Source organism: Styela clava, chromosome 1 (assembly GCF_964204865.1).
Source record: "Styela clava chromosome 1, kaStyClav1.hap1.2, whole genome shotgun sequence".
NCBI lineage: Eukaryota > Metazoa > Chordata > Ascidiacea > Stolidobranchia > Styelidae > Styela > Styela clava.
In genome coordinates, this window is record NC_135250.1 from 4,150,107 (window position 1) to 4,172,817 (window position 22,711).

At 35.8% G+C, this 22,711-nt stretch overlaps 2 protein-coding genes across 2 annotated transcripts in view; one reads left to right on the forward strand and one right to left on the reverse strand.

Annotated features, from left to right (window-relative positions):
• Window positions 1–834: 834 nt before the first annotated feature.
• Window positions 835–9,347, reverse strand: LOC120325451 (nucleolar pre-ribosomal-associated protein 1-like). Its single transcript, XM_078116641.1, has 3 exons — window positions 9,039–9,347; window positions 1,907–8,550; window positions 835–1,736 (listed from the first exon to the last, which is right to left on the reverse strand). Exons 2-3 carry the CDS (start codon window positions 8,490–8,492, stop codon window positions 1,720–1,722), a joined length of 6,603 nt encoding a protein of 2,200 aa, XP_077972767.1. The 5' UTR covers window positions 8,493–8,550; window positions 9,039–9,347; the 3' UTR covers window positions 835–1,719.
• Window positions 9,348–9,854: 507 nt separating this feature from the next.
• The window catches only part of LOC120325475 (protein broad-minded-like), a 31,990-nt gene continuing 19,133 nt past the window's right edge, over window positions 9,855–22,711 (forward strand). The window contains exons 1-7 of the mRNA XM_078116691.1: window positions 9,855–10,076; window positions 11,124–11,288; window positions 19,150–19,345; window positions 19,895–20,108; window positions 20,602–20,749; window positions 21,445–21,566; window positions 21,917–22,055. Of these exons, the coding sequence (XP_077972817.1) occupies window positions 9,934–10,076; window positions 11,124–11,288; window positions 19,150–19,345; window positions 19,895–20,108; window positions 20,602–20,749; window positions 21,445–21,566; window positions 21,917–22,055 (1,127 nt within the window). The 5' untranslated portion in view covers window positions 9,855–9,933. The remainder of the gene's footprint in view (window positions 10,077–11,123; window positions 11,289–19,149; window positions 19,346–19,894; window positions 20,109–20,601; window positions 20,750–21,444; window positions 21,567–21,916; window positions 22,056–22,711) is intronic.

The window sequence follows — 22,711 nt, forward strand, 5'->3', positions numbered from 1 at the left end:
TGAAATGGGGTGCAGGACTTGATACTGATCTCATTCCTTGCTGTTTGAAGTCCAAGGCTGTCGTGTGATTTGGAGGATATTGAAGTCTGGGTCATATTTTCTGGAGTCTGAATTTCAGACTTTTGAAATTTCCGATTGAAGTGTACCCTAAGTTCTTGAGTTTAATTTCCATCTGTCATATTCGTTATCTTGGATTCGGATTTTATTTTCATGTGGGATAAAATTTGCCTGGCACCAGAAGAAAATTTTTTATGAAATATGTTAACATAGGCTGATATGAAACAAAAAACAGGGACAGTGCGGATTGGACTTGATTCCCAGACTTAGTAAAATATAAATCGTGAATATTAAAACCGATTGAAAACATGCACTTTCTTTCCAGCGTTTTCGGTAATTTAAATGCGCAGCTAACGTGATATGCTGAAGTGACATATTTAACATATAATGATGACATAAGGATATAGTAGTCTCTCTTACGGAACTAGTGAAGTCAGTCGCAAATTGATAGGTAAATGGACTGCCTCCGTTAACATTAAAAGAAAATTTATTTACGACTGTCATTATGTATGATGACTACACACCTTGTCACAACTAGTCCAGCAGGAGTAGACATTGGAGGGGATAGATACTATTTCCTGACTTTGCCTACCAGTTTATATTACCGTTAACCCGTTGGACCACCTGCGTGATGTCACACCCAGAGGGTACCACCTCTTAATTGATATTATAAGTCTTTCAAAATATCAATATGAAACTTGCGTTATGCTGAACCTATTATGGGTATCCCCAGAATTGTCTTCAGCTTCTCAAATACAAGAAATTAGCAAAACAAATTCATTGGCAGTGCAAATATTTTATTCAACAAAATAGGACATCATTAATATTTTTTCTCAAGAATTAAGCTGAAAAAGATCCAAAACCTGTAATGATTGATGCTGCAGAAACAGATTTTTCAAATCACTGTTTCTCAAGTAAGCATCAGTCTATTATCACAAGACAACTTTAGCAGACACAGTAACAGAAAACATGTCGTCACCATAGTTCATTTTGGGTTACAAAAAGAAAGCTGAATTCTAACTCATGGCTAAGTATTTCCAATTACCAATCAGAGTCAGGATGAGCAAAGGTAAGCATTTCAGATGAACAGATCTGGTATAATCGCAGTAATGAACTATCCTGAGCCCACAAATTCAGCAATTTTTTAGTTTCGAATCGCACCACACCCATGAAAATAAACCTTAAAAAATCTCCGATATTTCAACCCTACTCCATTGTTTGTATAACAACATCAATGTATGACCATTTCACAGTTAATCATATGGCTTAGTGAATGTATATCCCTTGTTGGATTTTGATTTATTTGGGAGCAATTCAGTTAATGATTGAAATTCAATTTAACACATTAAAGCAGTAGTATTATAATCCCTATGAAAAATCAGTTTCAATTGTACAGGTGCGGGTCTTAATTTCACAGATCAAATAGGATCCTTATTCAAATTTTTTTTATGAGGCATTTTAGATGAGCTTCTATATAAACATTCATTTATTAATGTCTGTACAGTCAGTGAGAGTCCGCTTGTGTTCAGGAAATTTCCCACATGGTCACTTCAGTCTCTATTTCCATCTGGAATAATGCTCATGCACAATTCAGTTTCTTTCAAGATTGACTCAAAAGTTGTTCTGCGATGATTACTGTGCGGCCTAATTACATGCATTTCTTCATATCCAATGTGAACCTGAAAACAGAATCAAAATTGAGTTTGACAATACGCTTTTAAATTATATGTAGAAATATTGTAAAATCAATTTTATTTAAAATAACAAGACCACCAAACCAAGCGTTTAGGACCTCATAAAATTTGCTTAAAACTGTAAAAAAATAGGTGTATATAAATTTGGGTCTCACCTATTTGATCATATCCTTCCCTGATATTTTGCATTTTGAGAAGAACGTTCAGATAAGTACCATTCTCTCTCGAATCTGACTCAACTCCAGAATTTAAAATCCTGTTCAAGATCACCAAACAATCTTTTTTTGATTCACCAAGCTCATCAAAACGGTTGCATATAATATCATAACAATGGTGGAGGAGATCCATCATTTGTGAGTCAATTTTGTCAAATGCTACCCAAGTTTGCACCCATTTTAAAACCCTTATAAAATGTTTTTCAGACCAGTTTCTGTCATCAATACACACTTTTAGAGCTTTTCCAAAAACCCATTTTGCGCATCTGAGCCATAATTCAGAATCTCGGTCCTTAATTTCTTCAACTTTGTAAAATTGAGGTGTCCAAAACATTAAAATATTGACAAGATGAATAATAATATCATTGGATTCAAAATTTGTCTCCAATTCTGTAATGGCGCGCAAAACTTTGACGTCTTCTTTTTGCAAGTCGCAGGAATCTTCTAACGTCTGTTGCTGGTCCTTGTTCCTTAAAATCGAATTTTTTCTTCTCTCAGATAAATTTGATAAGCAAGACTCGAGAACAGATAATGTATCTGTGAAAAAAGTAGACATTTCCGAGTACAAAGTATCATTTGAAGCATGTTCAATCATGCTGAACATGTTACCTAGCAACGATATTGAAAGAGTTATCAGCTGCTTCACAACTCTGAACGGGGCAAGAGCTGCTCTTTTTTCTATTATTGGAAGGGTTTTGTCTTCTTCAGGTATGTCTTGAGTACATGCAACAACTTGGTCCATCTTTTCACTTGCGATAAATTCATTCACATTTAAGGTTTTCCAAATCATGCAAAGTACTCTAACAACATGAGTAGTATTTTCTTGTCGTTTGCCTGGGTCACCCAAGCATGGGTATGTTTTTATAACTCCGAAATTTGCAGAGGCTTGTTGTTTGGTGGCAGTAGTGAGCCAACTTATGAGTCCGTTATTTCTTATAAGATCATTTGCCACGCTTCGGATTGTGCAAGCTTGCTCGAATATTTGAAAAATTTGTCGACGAACGTAATTGTCACTCACTGGTGAATCATGCAAGCACATGAGAAGTTGAAACACGTTTTTCTTTTTTATAATATGATAATCACCCATATCTCGTATGCCTTCAATTACTAGGTTCAAAATCCAGGTTCTTTCTGTTTTACTCTCCATTTCAGCACTGAAGAACAAGACGTAAAACTCAGGAACATTTTTCAAATCGAGTTGTGGTTTAATCAAAATGAACCGATGCAATACTGAAAACATATGATTGTCAGGAGTTTGATGTAGCCTCACAACAGTCGAAAGAAAGTTCGCTACGACTGATGATAGTCTAGGAATAGCATCAATGTCGCCATCTGTTTTAATTTCCATTCCATTTCGAACGCAACGAATCAAATATAGGGTTAAATTTTTCTCTGGAAACCACGCTGTTATAGCATGTTGATAATATAATGACAGACAAGAGGCTGCTAGTGAACGTACCATCGGACAATGACTAGCAAGACAACACATTAAAAATGACAAAGCGCCACTCCTGACGAACATTTTGCAGTCCAATAGATTCTCAGGACCAAGGAGATCTAGTAAAGCCGGAAGCAAAAAACTGGGATCGTAGACGTTTTGTGTTGATTCTTGAGTTTCGTAAATTTTATTTTCTGAAGTTGAAATAGTAACCTTGGGATCATTTTCAAAATAATCCACATTTTTGACATCAGAAGAGATGTTCAACATGCGCCTTCGAAGCGGAAATCTTGCATAAGTAGCCTCCATGATATCATTATCCAAGCAAGTTAATATATCACTTGGACTTGGTTTTTTCCATAATGTATCACCAAGATTGCGTCTCGCACGGTATGACGAAAGTGCAGCTTTTCCCCACAGAAACGGCTTATATTCAGACAAACTGACACCTTTCTGCTCAAACAGCAAAATAATCATCAAAATTGTTTGATCAGTCTGAGTTAAAGTACATCCATAGGCACCGAATAAAAATCCAAGATCTTTGTCTGAAAGATCATTACGATCGCAGCGTACACACAATTCAAATAACAATTGTAGAACAACTAACTTAAGATTTACTTTATCATCTTTCATCTGTACTGAGTCCGCGTCCTCTTCAAGAATTATTGCAAAAAATTTGGAATGATTCGTCAACATATATTTAAATGTTGGAATATCTGTGATGTTGTTTACAGTCACATATTCCTGTATTTTTCCATCGTCGGCGTAAAACACTTTCACAAAATGTAAAAGACATTTTAAAGCAGTTGCATTTTCAAAATGATGTTTTAACGTCTGTTTTAAAAATTTATCCCATATCGATGATAATTTATCACAAATAGTAGGATACTCTTCTACATCTAAATTCTGTATCTTTTGCAGCAGTGTTTCAAATCCTCTATCCGTCTCGCTTTGGGATTTGGGTTGTGATACAATATGATGCACACATAGAAGAATTTCCGAAGCATGGATCGTATATAGCTTTGGCTTTGAGATAACCTTCTGAAGCAATTGCCCAATGGATAACACAATGTCCAAATTTATATTAGTTGTATTTTCCAGATTCAAGATAGAATCTAACAGAGGCTTATATAAGTTTTCTTCACCCAAAGCTGTCGCGATTGTAAATATATGTTCCATAAATTGTTTTCCCATTTTAGTTGATATTACGTCACCAAACCTTTGAGAAAATTCTTCAATTGGTACAAATATTAACGATTTATAGGAATTTAAAATCTCTGCACATTTCATTTTTAAAAACTCATCATTATTTGGTACCAATGTTGATAAAACTTGATTTATAACTGGAATTAATGAAAGTTTCTTTTCTTCATTCAATTTCGACAAATTTGTTTCTTTACACCAGTGCATGAGAAGCTTTGGGTTATATTGTATTAATTTTGTCATCAAATCCACAGTTTCTAAATCCAGATTCTTTATACATAAATTGATGACATCAGCAGATCCACATAAAGCAAAACGTGGATGATATTCCAATAATTGAACAAACAACTCAATTATCCTTGATTTATCTTTGAGATATTTTGACGTTAAAAATTCAAAAAGCTCTTTTACAGACTCTTGCGAACAGTTTATTTTGTTTTTATCTGCTAATATGCCTTGCAAACACTGACAAATCACTGTGGAAAACACTCTCACATTTGACTTCGAGTTCAAATTTTGCAACAATTTTGAAACTTCAGCTAAAATTTTACACAAATGCGACGCTGAAATAACTGGCTGTAAAGTTGTGAACGATTCCAATATTAGGTATTCTGGATCCTTTTTCAACTTCGTTAAAGAGAGCTCCTTTAGGAGAATAACAATCAATTTACAAATCTTCGAAATGTAAAAATTAACGGAAGTTGAATCAGCTTTTACGAAAAGATCATGGTAATTTTTTATCGCATCACATGTGACTGAGGTACATATTTGTTGCAGTGATAAATCCTTTTTCATCAAGTTTTCAAAATCAATTCTTGTATAATCAAAATCGCATTTTGATAGGTAAATATTATCAAAAAACAGATTTTTTATGCTTGAGCAATCAAGGAATAGTTTCCATAGAAACAATTTTTCCGGTTGATTAATCATACTCTTTGAAGGACAATCTACTTCCATGCTATTATTTGAAAAACCAGTCTTGGTTATATTAACTTGATTCTCTCTGTAGAATTCTGATGCCTCTCTGAGTAAGAACAGGATACTGTATAGAATTTCTTTCATCGAATTTGTTGGTAGTGTACAGCCTTCCTTTTCAAAGCCACATAAAGTGTCAAAATAAAGTAAAAGCTGTTGAACTAAACACTTAAATTGATATATTTCAACTTCAGGAACATAATTTCCTGATTCCTGTATTTCTGAAACCCATGACTTAATTTTTTCCAACAATTTCAATTTCTTGAGATTTTTCTTGATTTTGTAACTTTGCCAAAACCAGCCTTGTACAAAGCTTTCAATATTTTTTTCATTCGGAACAAAGTTTCCACTTTCACTACTGAGCCATATTGATAAAAACGTTTTGAAATTTGCCAGACCAGAGAAAGTTGAATCAAATTCATCAACATCTTTTGTTAAAGCTTTGAATACACGAACAAACCGTTGAGCATCTTTGAAACTTTTGACTGAGTGAAATAGGCCAATCATTACAGTACTGAGATATGAATCCAAGGTTGCTTTTTCCTCACTTCCAAATGAGTGACAGGATTTCAAATGATCCAACGCAGCTATGCCAAATAATGACATTTTTTGTTCACCATTACCTAAGTCAATATTATCAGCGTCGTCATAAAATTTTTCGATATGGTCTTGCGAAGCAATGAAAACAGATTTCTGTGATGTCTCAACTGATTCAGAATTGTGTGATTCTATTACCACATCAGGGATAGATTCCCAAAATTTTCTGTCTTTTTCAACAACTGGTTTGGTCTCTGAAGTATTATTCATTCCCATTTGTTCAAATGAAGCCAAAAGACTATTGTAGTGAACAGGCTTCCGTACAACAAGGCTACATATATCATGAATATAATTCAATACAATAAAATCGTTGTGTTCCCTCAATTTAGAAATCAAACTTTGAATCCAAATCTCTGATTCTGATGACTCGTTTTCTTTCAAAATTTTGTCTGCAACCAAAACTTTTTCAAACAACAAAATAGCTTCTTTGCAAGTTCCGGAAACATGATTTTTACAGTCATAAATAATTTGTATTAAACGACGAAAAGGAGATTGCCCTTTTTCAACAACTTTAAACCATTTATGTTCATGTGGTGCACTGGAAAGCATTTTTGAAATCAGTACATTTTCTTCATCCCCAGTTTCAGAAATATTAATTCCAAAAAGTAATTTTGTGAGGTCAAATTTTGACTCGGTTATCATGTCTGGAAAGATATCACGTAAAAGAAAAAGAATTTTTAATATGATACTTTTTGTGTCCAATGTATTTTCCTCGCAACATTCTTTCCATGTAGAAGTGATAAGTTGTACACTGATAAATGTTTTGAACAAAGTTTCTTGCAGTCCAGTCAAAAACATTTCAAGTTCATCTGTGCTATAAATAGTCGTGGACCAATTTTCCTTTTCTGAAATAAACTTAATACTTGCTTGGGTTTTTTGTAAAAATAATAACATAAGTTCCAAAGATTTGATTTTTATTTCAGCTGATTTATGTTTGAGGCAATGCCGTAGAACAGTCGTTGTATAGTTTGCAGAAAATAGTCCATTAACTGCCATTTTGACAAAATCTTGAATCATTATTTTATCATTCTCCTGAGAAAAGTCAGATTTGTTGGATGTCGCTTGTATTAAAGCGCTTGCAATATCTGGTTGTGCCTCATAAATCCTTTTTGTCAGTTTACAGTTCATCAACCAAGTTTCACTTAACTTTGGTTCTAACGAAATCCTATAATCCGCCATCACACGAGGCAATAAATCAGGACAAGCTTTCAAAATTTCAATTATGAGGTCACAAATTAATTGATCCGTAGTTGAAGACAGCAGAATTGTTACAAAATCAAGCAAAACATGATTTTTCGACTTCGTTCCAATGCCTAATGTCCTATCTTTAAAATTGATACCATATTTGAAAGGACAACAGCAATTATAAAGAAACTCATAAGTTATTTTTCGAACATATTCTTTTATGTCACTTTCAGATTCAGAAACAATGTCTACTACTCCATCCCACTGGAATAATGCTGCAATGTTAACCAAGACTTTAGGTTCGGCGAGGAAGCGTACTTTCGCTGTTTTCGGAATCAAAATATTTTCAATTGCCTTTTCTTTGAGTGTAGTTAACACAAGTTGAACTGTTGATGCCGAATCGTATTTGAGACTTTTAAAAATTACCGATATCAACCCTTGAGTTTCTAAAATTTTTCGGCTCGTGTTGACATCATTAGCCATGAAAAAAGACAAAACAAAACGAATGTACGCTACTCTAATCTCATATCCCAATTTCCCTTTTAATTTGTTCAAAACGTCTTTGAAACATCTCAAACTAAAATCGAGGTTATTTGCCACTTCATTAGCCGCGTCTTTATTTTGCATAACCATCATTGTAAGCATTTTTAATGTTAGTGAGACTGTCCGAGGTGACTGTCGGAGCCCTAGAGCGTGATATATTTTTTGTAAATGACTTTGAATTAAACTTCCACAAATATTGAATCCAACTTTTCCGTAGAGTTCTTTAAGATCTCCAGCTGTACGTGTCAAGATATGTAAAAGACTTCGAAATATAGCTGCAAGTTCGTCAGACGAACTATGAGATCCGAAACATTTAAAAATTTCCAAACAATCCGGGGAAGAGCTGATATACGCTCGGACAATATCAACACCATTTTTGTCACTCGGAACATAATGTTCACATGCCGACGAGAAACGTTTTAACCCTTGAAATCTCGTATCCGGCTCTTTCAATAAGTTCTTGAACTCGAGTGAAGTAAAAGGTTCATGTTTTTTGTTGAAATTTGTTTTGTTTCCACTCGGTTTTGATCTCTTCGTTTCCACATTTTTGTCATTTCCTTCTTCTATATTTATCTTGTGCTTCATGGTTAATTCAGCTTCCTACTGTACATTACAGTAGGCACATTGCACATGTAAATCTAATCTGGAATACACAAACAATGAAAGGTTAAAAGGTCATACAGTCATCAAAGTTCCAGGAAGTTTGCTATAATATAGTAATAAGGTTATGGAAGTAAATAAAAAGAGTATATTATAAAAAAGTCCAATACAGAAATAGAGAATACTTCAACCACTAGGGTCTCGAAGAGACGTTTCCGAACAATATAATACTGTAATAAGGTGGCAAATCATTATATTGGTCAAAGCTTTTGCATGGGGTTGTGCTTGTATCCATCTCAATTCTTCGTAAATCTGTAAATGTCCTGTAAAATGCCTTAAGGCAGACTACTGGACTAAGTAATACTGTAATAAGTTAGTACAGTAGCTCCAATACCAGAATACACTACAATTTGTCACACTACAATTCTATCTGTCTATGGTGAAATGATAACCACCATAAATATTAGTTCACATTCAAAAAGAATATTCTGGTAATAAACTATTTTAAAACAATTACATGATGTTGCTTACCAAGAAATTTCAGTTTCAATCCCAAACTAAATGCTAAACGTTAGAATGTGGAGCAAAAATACCCTTTATACCGAAATAACTTGCATATTTTGTATATATTTTATTGTTCCATTGCTCGTTTTCTGGTTGACGAAACAATAAATCTCGCTCTCTCTCTAAAAAAAAAACACCACTAAACAACGAGCAAAGCAAAATGAAAGCAGCCACAGGCCTGTCTTTTGTTTATTATGATCTGCAATTTTATATTTTCTCGTTTTATTATTAATCTGATTTCAATGTATGTCACTATCTAATTATGTTTCACATACCGGTACGCCAACTACTTTTCGTGTCACTTTCGTGTGACTTCATTTTCGTGTGGTTTCAACAGGTTTGCAAAAATATCCCACATGTCAGCATCACATGTGTATGGCTCTGACACTTTGACATCATATTCCAATCAAATAAATTCTATGTTTGAACAAAAATTTTTAATACATTTTGCCAAAATCATTCGTGAATAAAATGGATTTTATTGTACTGTAAATTATAAAAAATAAAGTATATTACTGTTACGCATGACTGAGTTAGGCGTCCATAGACACGTTCATAGTTGCCATATTTTAACAAATATTTTCTTGCTTCATTTAATACAAATGCATTTTAGTTTGCATTAATTTTATAATCACTGATAAAAAATTTGATCAACATAACACAAATAAACTAAATAGGCTTTTATTTTTGTTTGTTGTATTTTTTGTAACAGGACAAAGTTATAAAGCATTATTAATATGAAAACTTCTGGCAACTTTAAACACATATTTGCCAAAATTAATTTGTTGTATTTTGGTTTTTGCTGTGTTTTCACGGATTTCCAATTAGAAAGAAGTACACGGGAAATATTTTAGTGTAAAAAATGGATTCAGACCCAGAAGAGGTTTTGTCTCATCTCCATCAGTTGGTAAAAAATGTGGAACCAATCATAAAAGAATCAGATTCAGTTGAAGCAGCTGAAGATGCAATTTTGCATTTAGAAGAAACAGACGAAAATTTTCACAAGTAAAAGCATCATTACATTCATTGAAAAAACTAACTTGAAATTTCAATTTCATGCAATATTAATTTTAACATCACACTTTGTTCTATTTAAGAAACTGTCTACAGTTAAAAGTTTATTCTTTGCTTTGTAACAGGGCAGAGTTTGAAAAATAGCCTATATCTGGAGGCGCAGTTCTTACCACTTCATGGCAGCTCCCGCCACGAACGAACCGCGGCAGCTCTTGCCATGGTTTTATAGCGCTATTCTGTATTCAGTAATCAGTATTAACGGTATATTCACAAACTAATGTACCAAATTCTAATTGATCATGCGGAATTATATCTACTTAAACCCTAACCCTAACCCCAAATCCATCAAGACTGTATCCATAAGAAAAACGTTCCAACTTACCCAATATTTGTCACCATAAGGGACAGCCCTGTCCTTACGGCCCACCTGCCGCGGTTACGGCAGCAAAATTTTACCTGCCATTGGTTTTCAATTTGCTGCCGCGGTAACGGCAGCTCGACATTGGTTTGTGGCAGCTAAAAAGTCAGTCGCCATAGGTTTGGCCGTAGCGGCCATGGTATGGAAATACCGCCATGGTTTTGTGGCAGCTGCAGACGCCATGGAATACTTAAAACTGCACTTGTATATCTGGTGGCTATTTTTTTAATTTCTCAAAGGACTGAATGGTGTTTTGGCCGTGAATTCGGTCGGAGTTTATCTTGATATTGGATCTTATATTCTAAACCTAAACCATTCGCGGTTTGAAGTATAGTTGAAATTTTTTAATTTTGTATTTTTCTTGGTGATTTTCAGAAATAAAATTTTTTTTGCATGGAATTGAAAAAACATTCTCAATAGACAAAAAAAGAGGGCTTGTATACAACAAATGTTTGTTATCAAAATTTCGGTTTCTCGTAGTTCAGAGCTTGAGTTGGAATCAAAATTTCTGTCATCCCAGAGTTTGAAGTCCACATTTTGTCAATTCCACAACCCTGGTTGAGTCATCCGACCCTATCTCTATATATATTGCTATCTACTATCTAACTGTTATTTTCTAGATATGATTTTGTTCGTCACATCCACAATCAATTGGAATCAGCGATGGGACATCTGATTGATGAAGAAATAGAAAAGAACAGCATGGGAGGCAGCAGCATGAACGCAACATCTGGACAAGAAACTCTCGTTCAACTTGTCACCAATTCTGTTGCTGATTCTAAAGGGTTTGTTGTATACTGTTCATTACCTTTTGACATATAAGTGGTTGTTCATAACTTGCATAGAGATGAGTTTTTGATACTTGATGAATGAATTTGTGTGACTTTTCTCTAGGCAAATTTTCACTTATATGGAGGAGACATTGTTATGTTGTTGTGGTCATAATAATCTGGACCATGGAGTAGGGAACAATTTTACAACTGACTCCCGACTTGAGGTTAAATTAAATTTTGACTCCGAGTTAAAAAAAAATTGTGACTTCTACAACTCCAAACACTGGTGTACATAAACTTTTGCATATGCAGAAATAGACTTCAAAAACACTGTAACGATCAATCTTTCCCTTTTTTAAATCATAATATTGTTATGGGTCATTTAACACCTATTATGACGTCACATAGATGTCACGTGACAAGAGCCCGCGTTTGACCGACTCAGACTCAAGGTCAGCCCGTTGTTTCAGGTTGCGCTTTGCATTTGGCAGCGCCGTTTTAGCTTAGAATATTTAGGTTTCCGACTTTGCTTTACTGCGGTATAGGTCCATTGATTAGTTGGTAAGCTGCACATTTATTTAGTTTATTGTTAATCAAGCATGTTTGTCCTACAGATGTAGACTTGTAGTTGGTAGCCCAAAAAATTCTTTAAATATACGGTATACGGCACACGGAATTAGAATATAATTTACAGTACACCGTATTATCTTTCGTCACTCAATAAAAGAACTGGATTAATTGGTTTCAAATAAATTTAACACATTGCAAGTTAGTGGCAATCATATTGGACGAAGGAATTTAGGAATACAGCCAGCTATATAGTCTACAGGCCGGCCATCTCGGTCGGGACGTATTTGTCGCCTTCAAATATCATCAGGTTAAAGGGCGTCACTTACATCGTTTAAAGAATTTTGTGGCATTGAGTGGACAAGCCACTCAACGCATTTAGGATTGCCCAGGCCACAATTCAAGATTGACTTGTGCAAATAAATTTCACTGACTGATTATTGTAAATTCACTTCTCTTATCACATAATTTATGATGGCTTCAAACAGTTCAAGTACTGATTGGCAAGTTTTTGATGATGCTAAAAGTACTGCATCTAATGGCTCGCATTGTAGCAAGATGTCTAGTGTCAGCCAGCGCTCGGAGCGTGCTCGTTTAACAAAGTTAAAGTTGGAGCAGATGGAGAATGAAGCCCAGCTCCAAAGACGCAAAGTAGAAATGGATCAAAGAAAAGTGGAAATGGAGCAGAAAAAGGTTGAAATGGAGCAGGCAAAGCTCGAAATTGATATTAACTTGTCACGCGCTAAGGCATCCATGATAGATGAGGAATTAGAATCTCTAGCGTCCGCCAGCCGGGCACCTTCATGTGTAGGTTCTATTTCTTCGTTACGACAAGATGTAACTCAAGTTTCAAATGTGCCTCCCGCAATGCCAAATAATGCATATGGCGAACAAGTTAATGCATGTCTTGATGAAGTTGAACCAGCGTCAATTTCTCATGAGCACCAGACAAAGCAAACTCCTCCATTTCAAAGTCATTTCAGCCCACCTATTGCGTCACAAACATACATGAACAAAGATTATCTTCCTAGCATACAACAAGTGAAGCATTCATATGTTGACCAGGTTCCCCAGTTGGAACAAACACGTTACTCATGTGCTGAGTACCATTCATCAAGAAGATATAACGAGCAATGTGACATTAACCCTACTGCTGCGGACAGATATCACTCGGTCTATCAAGCACCACAAGAGATGCAATATAATTCACCTTTAACATACAATAGCAATTCTGCATTCGGTTCACAATCTCAATCAAGACGACAGGAGTCTAAACATGTTCCTGATAGACAAGTTCTTATGCAAGGTAATCCAACCAGCTATAGCCATGGGCCTACACCAGTTTCGGTTGGCGGTAACCAAAATTCATTGAGTCTTGCTGATGCTCTGTATTGCATGGCATCTTCAATTAGACAAGGACCTCAAGAAATAGAGAAATTTGATGGAGATGCATTGAGTTATCACAGGTTTATTCAGAATTTTGATGATATGTATGATAGTAAAATTGCAGATCCTCGTACTAAACTTAACTATTTGATTGATCAATGTACTGGAAAAGCCAGGAAAGCAATCGAATCGTGTATCATTGTAAAACCACCTTTGCAAGGTTATCTTGATGCTCGCTCAATTCTTAAGCAACAATTCGGACGAGATTACAAAGTTGTAAACGCATTTATGGATTCACTCAAAAATGGCCCTAGCATAAAGCCACAAGATTCTGAAGCATTATATGATCTTGCCACACAAATGCGTAATTGTGGTATCATTTTGACGAATTGGGAACATAGTTCTAAGCTTGACAGTCAAGATCTGTTTGACAAAATCTATTTACGACTTCCAGTACCAATGCAAAGAGAGTTCACAAGACATCATACATCTACTTACAATAGTGACAAAGAACCAACATATCATGATTTGTACAAATTTGTTAATCAATCTGCAATATTGGCAGATACTAGGCTGAGCCGTCTCACTGCAGAGCAAAATTTGAAGAATAGAAATGCTATGCCAAAAAAGAGCTATAATTCTACCAAGGTGTCCGCTTATGTCACCCAAACATCACAAGTTAAGTCGTCCAATGTGTTTTCGGATTGTTTACTTTGTGATGGACCCCACAGGTTGTGGAAATGTGAATCCTTTATCAAGAAGTCTGTTCCAGACCGTGCAAAGTTTATCCAGTCAAAAGCTTTATGTTTCAATTGTTTTCGTACCAAGCATGTAGCACGCAATTGTCCCAGTGACAACCGATGCAAAATTGAGAACTGCGGAAAATTGCACCATTCGCTTCTACACAACCAAGAACGTATCAGACAGGACAAGCCTTCTGATAGAAATGCAGCAAGTGACACTTCAACTCATGTTGTCAATGGAAGCACTGATGCATCAATTCTCAATTCAAGGAAAAGGGTATATCTCATGATTGTACCAGTTAATGTAACTTCGTCAGATGGTTCACACTCTGTGAAAACCACTGCACTTCTTGATTATGGCTCAAATGCAACTCTTTGTAAGCTAAGTCTTATGAAGAAACTCAAGGTGAAAGGAAAGCAAGATTCTTTCACTATTTCCACAGTCAATGGCTTACATAAGCAAAACGGCTACAGATTGCACCTAAATGTTAAGGGTCTACAGGAATCTGACGAGTTTATGTTGGAAGATGTTCTAGCTGTTGAGTCACTTCCAATACTTTCAGATGGACTTCCTACGAAGGCAGATATACAAAGTTACCGGCATCTTAACGGTATTGATTTTCCTGAAATAGGGAATCATGAACCAGAATTATTGATTGGTGCTGATAATTATGAAGCTCTAATAATTCAAGATAGAAGACTAGGGAATAAAGGCCAACCTGCAGCTGTTCATACCCCACTTGGATGGACACTCATAGGCAAAGATGTTTCAAAGGTCACCAATGGTATGTCTATTAATTTTGCTAACGTTGAAAAGGATATTCTTTGTGAGCAATTACAAAAAATGTTTAATTGTGACTTCAGTGAATCTGATTTCACTGAAGAATTTGCACCTTCAATCGAAGATACGAGAGCTTTGTCAATCATGGAAAATTCAATATGTAAAGTTGATGGTCACTATCAAATGAGGTTACCATGGAAATGTGAAGAACCACAATTCCCACAGAGTTATAAATTTGCAAAGAAACGACTTGATTATTTGAAGAGAAAATTTCAACGTGATCCAGAGTATTTTGATAAATACAAAGAAAAAATTCATGAATATATTGACAATGATTATGCTAAGAAAATACCTGAAGACCATGTCCCATCTGATGAAAGGAAGATTTGGTATTTACCTCATCACTCAACTGGTGAAAAGTTCAGGCTTGTGTTTGATTGTTCATTCAAGGTGGACAATATATCACTCAACAATCAAGTATTACAAGGACCAGACCACTGCTCAAATCTTGTTGGAGTTCTGACCAGATTCAGACAGAAAGACATAGCCTTTGTGTGTGACATAAAAGGAATGTTTCATCAAGTTAAAGTTCATCCTGAGGATTGGGATTCTTTGAGATTCCTATGGTATCCAAATGATGACATTTCAAAAGAACCTGAATCTTACTTTATGACAAGAAGTCTTTTTGGCCTAACCAGTTCACCCAGTGCAGCTGGATATGCTTTAAAAAGAGCTGCAATAGATAATGAAACAAATGCTAATATTGATGTTTTAAATACAGTTAATAATAATTTTTATGTTGATGACTGTTTGAAATCTTGTGATTCTTCTCATTGTGCTATTGATGTCATTAATCAGTTAGATTGCTTGTTATCTAATGTAGGTTTTCATCTTACCAAGTATCGCAGTAACTGCCGGTCTGTTCTTTCTTCTGTTTCAGATATAGACAAAGCTAAAGATAGCATTTTGGATTTAACTCTTGATAAATCATATTGCTCTAAGACACTTGGTATTATGTGGAATAATGTCAGTGACCAGTTCACTGTGAAAGTGGATATAAAGCCAAAGCCTCTCACAAGACGTGGTTGTCTCTCTATGATATCACAAATATATGATCCATTGGGTATGATGCAACCATTCATCTTACCAATGAAAAGCCTCATGCAAACTCTATGTGCTCAAGATATTGGATGGGACTCTCCGATCCCAACCCGATATGAAGAAATATGGCAAAAATGGGTTAACGAGCTTCCGGGACTGCAGGAAGTGTCCATTCCCAGATGTTTCAGACCACCAGGATTTAGGACAGACCACATTGAGCTTCATACATTTTGTGATGCCAGCCAAGTTGGATATGGTGCAGAGAGTTATTTGCGTATGACGTCACAGAATGGTGTTATTCATTGCTCATTTGGTTTGGGAAAATCTCGAGTGACACCCAGAAAACAGATTACCATCCCAAGATTGGAGCTATGTTCAGCTGTACTCGCAGTGAAGCTCAGTCGATTTGTCCTAAAGGAGTTGGAATACAAAGTCAACAATGTTTATTACTGGACAGATTCAACTTCAGTGCTCCAGTATCTATCAAATACATCAGCAAGGTATCATGTTTTTGTAGCTAACCGAGTGGCTCAAATTCACAATAGTTCATCGATTAATCAATGGAGACATGTAGACACTAAAAATAACCCTGCAGATGTAGCATCACGAGGATTAAGTCCTAGATGTATCGACAAAGCCATTTCTTGGTTTAGCGCGCCAAAATTTCTTTGGCATTCTCAGGAACACTGGCCTAAGCGTCCTGAAGTTTTACCTCAAATTCCTGAAAATGATCCTGAAGTCAAGACTATAATAAATACGAATGTTAATATGGAAAAGGATAATGTCAAGTCTGTATTGTCTATGCTTATGGAGCGTTACTCAGATTATGGGCGACTTCAAAGGGCAATTGCTTGGATATTACGTTTCACAAAATTCTGCAAAGCAAAGTATTTGCACAAAGTTAAATTTCAAGATATAGGCAAATTAAGTGTTGATGAGCTGGATTATGCCACTCATGAAATTCTCAGAATCACCCAGCGTGATGTGTTTTCTAAACAAATGAAGTATCTTGAAATGAATAATATAGAACATAAGGTTCCAAAGAGTCAACTTCGTAAAGGTCAATGTCAGTCACTTCAGAATTTATGTCCATTTATCGAAGATGATTTGATGAGAATTGGAGGACGTCTTCAACATTCTTTGCTACCACTTCATAGCAAACATCAAATAATTCTACCTCAAGATCACCATGTGACAAGATTACTCATCAAAAAGTACCATGAGCAAGAGGGACATAGTGGCACATTACATGTTCTTGCAGTCATTCGAGAACGATACTGGATAATACATGGTCATCTACTGTTCGCTCTTACCTGAGGAAATGTCTTAAATGCCGCATGCAAAGAGCAAAGGCAAACAAGTTATGGCACCTCTTCCTGCCAGCAGGGTAACCCCAGGTCATCCAGCCTATACATGGACTGGAATAGATTATATGGGGCCAGTCATAATCAAGCAAGGAAGAAGCACAATAAAGCGATATGTTTGTGTTTTCACATGCATGTCTTCTCGTGCTGTTCATCTCGAAGTTTCACATTCTTTGGAGACCAATTCGTTTTTAAATGCCTTGGAACGATTTTCAAGTCGTCATATCATGCCAAAGGAGATCTACTGTGACAATGCCTCTACATTTGTTGGGGCCGAACGAGAACTCAAGGCTGCAATAAAGAGCTGGAACAATGATAAATTACACAACTATATGCTTAATCGTGGTGTCAAGTTCATCCACTCACCTCCACTTGCTTCCCACCAAGGAGGATGTTGGGAAAGAATTATTCGTACAGTGCGTAAAGTTTTGTATGCACTGGTTGGAGAAAGAGTGCTTGATGATGAAGGCCTACAAACGTTTCTGTGCATTGTGGAACGAATCATCAATAATCGTCCTATCACCTCATCCAGTGACGATGCTGCGGATTCTCCCCCTCTAACTCCAAAGATGCTGTTGACGGGTCAACTTGACTCGTCGCTTTCTCCTGGAGAGTTCAACCGAGCAGATGGATATCGTAAATCCTGGAAACTAGTCCATCGCTTAGCGGATCAATTTTGGTCACAATAGATCAAGCAATATCTTCCTCAACTTCAGGCCAGACAAAAGTGGCTCCATCCTGAAAGAAACTTCAAAAAGGGCGATTTAGTTCTCGTTGTAGATGAGAACACCAAGCGAGGCTTATGGCCCAAAGGAATCATCAGGGAGACCTTTCCTGACAGTAATGGTCATGTTAGAAGAGTGCGTGTAGACACTGCCTCTTCATCTTTCATTCATGATATCAGAAAATTATGCTTCCTAGAAGAATTGTGAAGCATGATTGTAATGACTAAATGTTACAATATATTTAATGGGGCTTTGCTCTATATGAGCTTTATTGAGGCTATTAAGACAATATGGCTTTTGGTCGCTAAGACATATGCTTATATGTATATATTCATTTTTGTACAATTCCACCAATTTGTGGAGTGATGTTTCATGAGTTTCGTTCGATTACTAGTTATGTTTTATGTGATTTATTGATCGTTCTGTTTTGAAATAACTTTCCACAGTCCCGGTCAAGTTATTGGGGGCGGTATGTAACGATCAATCTTTCCCTTTTTTAAATCATAATATTGTTATGGGTCATTTAACACCTATTATGACGTCACATAGATGTCACGTGACAAGAGCCCGCGTTTGACCGACTCAGACTCAAGGTCAGCCCGTTGTTTCAGGTTGCGCTTTGCATTTGGCAGCGCCGTTTTAGCTTAGAATATTTAGGTTTCCGACTTTGCTTTACTGCGGTATAGGTCCATTGATTAGTTAGTAAGCTGCACATTTATTTAGTTTATTGTTAATCAAGCATGTTTGTCCTACAGATGTAGACTTGTAGTTGGTAGCCCAAAAAATTCTTTAAATATACGGTATACGGCACACGGAATTAGAATATAATTTACAGTACACCGTATTATCTTTCGTCACTCAATAAAAGAACTGGATTAATTGGTTTCAAATAAATTTAACACATTGCAAGTTAGTGGCAATCATATTGGACGAAGGAATTTAGGAATACAGCCAGCTATATAGTCTACAGGCCGGCCATCTCGGTCGGGACGTATTTGTCGCCTTCAAATATCATCAGGTTAAAGGGCGTCACTTACAAACACTTTATACAATAATAATGAAGTTAATATTTTTTCTGTGGACATTTTTTACTTTCATTATTCATTATTCATTTTACATTTCATTCATTGACTTTCATCATTGGTAGACCAATGAGTGACTTTGTCCTTCCTATCCATCTTCTTGAGTTTATCATGATTTTTTCAGATTTTCATCTATTGTGAAAAAGCTATGCTCAGAGACTATGGCAGCATCTGAGACAATAATTCAAAGTATAGAAGACGAGAGATTGAGTGCGATAGGAGAAGAAGATTCCAACAGTCAACCAAGTAGAAGACATCAATCTGTGTTTAGTGATGGAGGTTCAACATATGATCATGATGGTTTATATTTCTTAAGTCAGGTGAATGTGGTTAAATTTGGTCGTCAGTTCTCATTAGGAAATTATTTATTGGGCCAGAAAAGCACAATGGAAACTTGGTAATATTTTGAAACAAAGTCTGGTAGGAAAGTGTGTTTGAGTCTCATTCACGGCAATATAAAGAGTGATGAATTATCAACCAGTGCACTAAACCTCTTTATAATGAGAGTTAGTTTTTTTTTTCATTGCTATAGTTGTTCAGATTAAAGAATTTTACTTGAGACTTTTATTCTTAAAAATCTTCTTTTCACTCTGACTGGACGCTTTATGATTTATATTTGGACCTCCAGAAGTATGTGCGCCAAGATGGCGCACAACCTGAACACAGTTTGTGTACCAGGTTAGGGTTCAGGTTGGGTTCATCATTAGGGTTCATCTTGGTGCACATACTTCGGGAGCGCCTTGTATTTTGTAACTTATTTTTAATTATGCTTTTACAGTCCATATTCGGTAAAGGCCTCATTTATCGATATTATGAGCATAGAGAAAAACAGTTTGTTTCCTATAACTCTATTCAAATTTTTGCTACAGAAACAATTCCACTTGATAGCCGATGAGATGGACAGTCAAAAACCACTCAATGTGAGGAGAGAGGCTTTGAGAAGATTATGCCAAGTTCCTCCCTCAGATGTAATGGCGAGTGAGAGTTGGTCTCAGTTGAGAATATCTCTCATGGCTGCTCTAGCGGACAATGACACCCATATCGCGCATGATGCTCTTAGCTTTCATGCTAAGATGTTTGCAGGTTCTGTAGAAATATTTTCATTGGTAATTAGATAAGTATAAATCCCTATTTATTTAATAGGGTATTGGTGAACAATGAATTAGCCACTGTATAAAAAGAAAGTGTATGGTGTATAATGAATACCAATAAATGCACAATGCTTTTAAATGTTATCTTGACTGCCGTGTTTTTTTGCTAATAAATCTATCTGGCGAATAAGACGAGGCCATCTTTTAGCGCTGAAATGTTTTTTTTTCATATTACCTCCCAATGTCAGTGCAAAAAAAAAAATTGGGTTAGTTTGTCTCTCTCTTCACCGCTCTATTTTATTGATTATATTTTATTGCTTTTTCAACAGTCAGTCAGAAATAAATCATGTTTATTTTGGTAGCAAAAACTGTGGTTCAGAAAACTGCCATATTAGCCGGAAAATACGATATATTCTTGCATTTACCGTACTTTATTTTCTATAAAAGGATTTGTATATCGTATAATATGTAACACACCTTTTCAGTTTCAAACCACCAAATAATGAAAGAAACGTACACCTGCCTTGCTGAACATCTTCAAACATTATTTACTTCTTCAAAACATGATCATTTACCAATGATAGTTGATGGACTGGATTTAACCCAACCTGAAGTTGTTCATATATTGAAAAGGTAGGTATTGTCTTGTTGGGTGGTTCAGCGGTTGGTGAATTCTGCTAATCATTAGAGACCCGCTTGCTATGAGCAAGAGGATTGCTGTCCACCTCATCATCATTGAGCTTGCAATGGCGAATTGTAAGGATTTTTGTCCCTTATGGAATAGCAGCTCATTGGATATGTGTGGCTCTTGTGCAGAGTTTTGTTCGGAGTGAACACATACATGGGGTGATGAAAAAAAGATTCATTTAACGGCCAATTCAATCAACATTACTATATTTTTGCCATTTTAATATTTGGATAATTTATCATTACCGCCAGCATTGTTTCTTTACTAAGTATTTGATCAAGGCTCAAGGCAAGGTCTTACAAACCTACTCATAGGTAATAGACCCTCATCACTGATTCATTGGCGCCCAATAAAATGACAAGGGCGCTCCAGAAGTGTGTGTACCAATATGGAGGTAACTAATTTTGTTCGCCTACTTTACAGCAAGTTGTGCAAAGCGACTGAAACCTATGGGCAGGGGGTATCTTCACTTGGCTAACACAAACAGTCCCCGAACTTGTAATAGAACTAAAATAAGAAAAATCGGAATAAAATTATGGCCTAACCTGGTACACACATTACGGGAGTATCAATGTCAAGAGCTACTTAAACCATATAAGTAAATTTCAATTTCAATCGACCCCTTTATTTTATAAACCAGAATTCGACTTTTGAACGAGTTCCAACAGCAAGTTCCATCAATATGGGTACGCTATCCTGAAAACTTCTTAGAAGCAATCGTTGAAAGTACACTCTCAATTATTGTACTACATCCAAAACCAGGTATAAATTCATTCCACACTGAGGTATACAGGTCATCAGTAATGTCTCTTCAAAATTTAAAAAATTTGTTATAAAGTCAAATGAACTGTAAAGTGACTTTTGGGCACTATGCATATCTAATTGTTATTAGCTGATTATATAAATATGGTCTCTTTGATAGTGAAAAATAATGGTATTTTTGACTTCTTTCTTTTTAAGTGTACACTCAAATACATAAGTGGCTAGCAGAAAACCTAATGTTGCAATAAATGTAATGATAAAAAATATAGGTAAACTAAGCAATATCAAGTAACCCTGTTTGCTGTCACAAGTTCAATGTTAATTTATTTCTTATGTTTTCTCATTCCCAGTTCGGGGTGGAGCTAAAGAGTTAATTTCGCCGTTACATTTCTTTTCTCTCGTTGACACAAAAGCAAATTGGCTGAAGAAGTGGTTGCATGGGAATTACAGTAGATATGTCGTAATAAAACAAATGCAGCAAGATTTCAGGTAAAATGTGAACAAATAAGATAGAATTCTATATATCCAACCTAAGGGGCGAGAAAAGTGATAAGGCGGTATGAATATATGGCGAACTGAGACCACCTACCCTGTTATTACTTATCAATCGTAAGATCGGTAAGTATGTTGATAGATATTTGTCTGTTTGTTTGTTTGTCTGTCTGTTAGATGCACGCGATATCTCACGAGAGCGAGGTTGAATCTGCTCCAAATTTTGCATGTGCATTCATCATAGCTCGGATCAGAAGGCTATTGATTTTCGATGAATTATGTCGGATAATTAGTGAGTTATTGATTAATTAGTGATGGGACAAACGGTGTTACTATGGAGTAAGAGCGCTGTTTTGGGGGATCCCCTAACCTTCGGTCGATAAGTCTTCGGTCTTATATTCTCGTTAGTATGTTAATCAGTCTATATTTACAGTCAACGCAGACTCCAAACTGACTCCAGGTTGAAAATTGTTTTGACTTTGTCAAATTTTGATAGCAAAATCTTTGGCATAGGTAATGCCTCAAATTTACTGTTGAGAAGTTTTAGACAACTTAATTTTTTTGAATTCTGTTTAGAAAATTTGACACTAAATATTGCCATAAAAATACTGAAATTCGAACTCCTACTTTGGAAAATTTAAAATGTCGACTCC

Coding starts and splice junctions, on each gene's coding strand:
- LOC120325451 (XM_078116641.1), bottom strand. CDS start 8,492: ATGAAGCACAAGATAAATATAGAAGAAGGAAATGACAAAAATGTGGAA.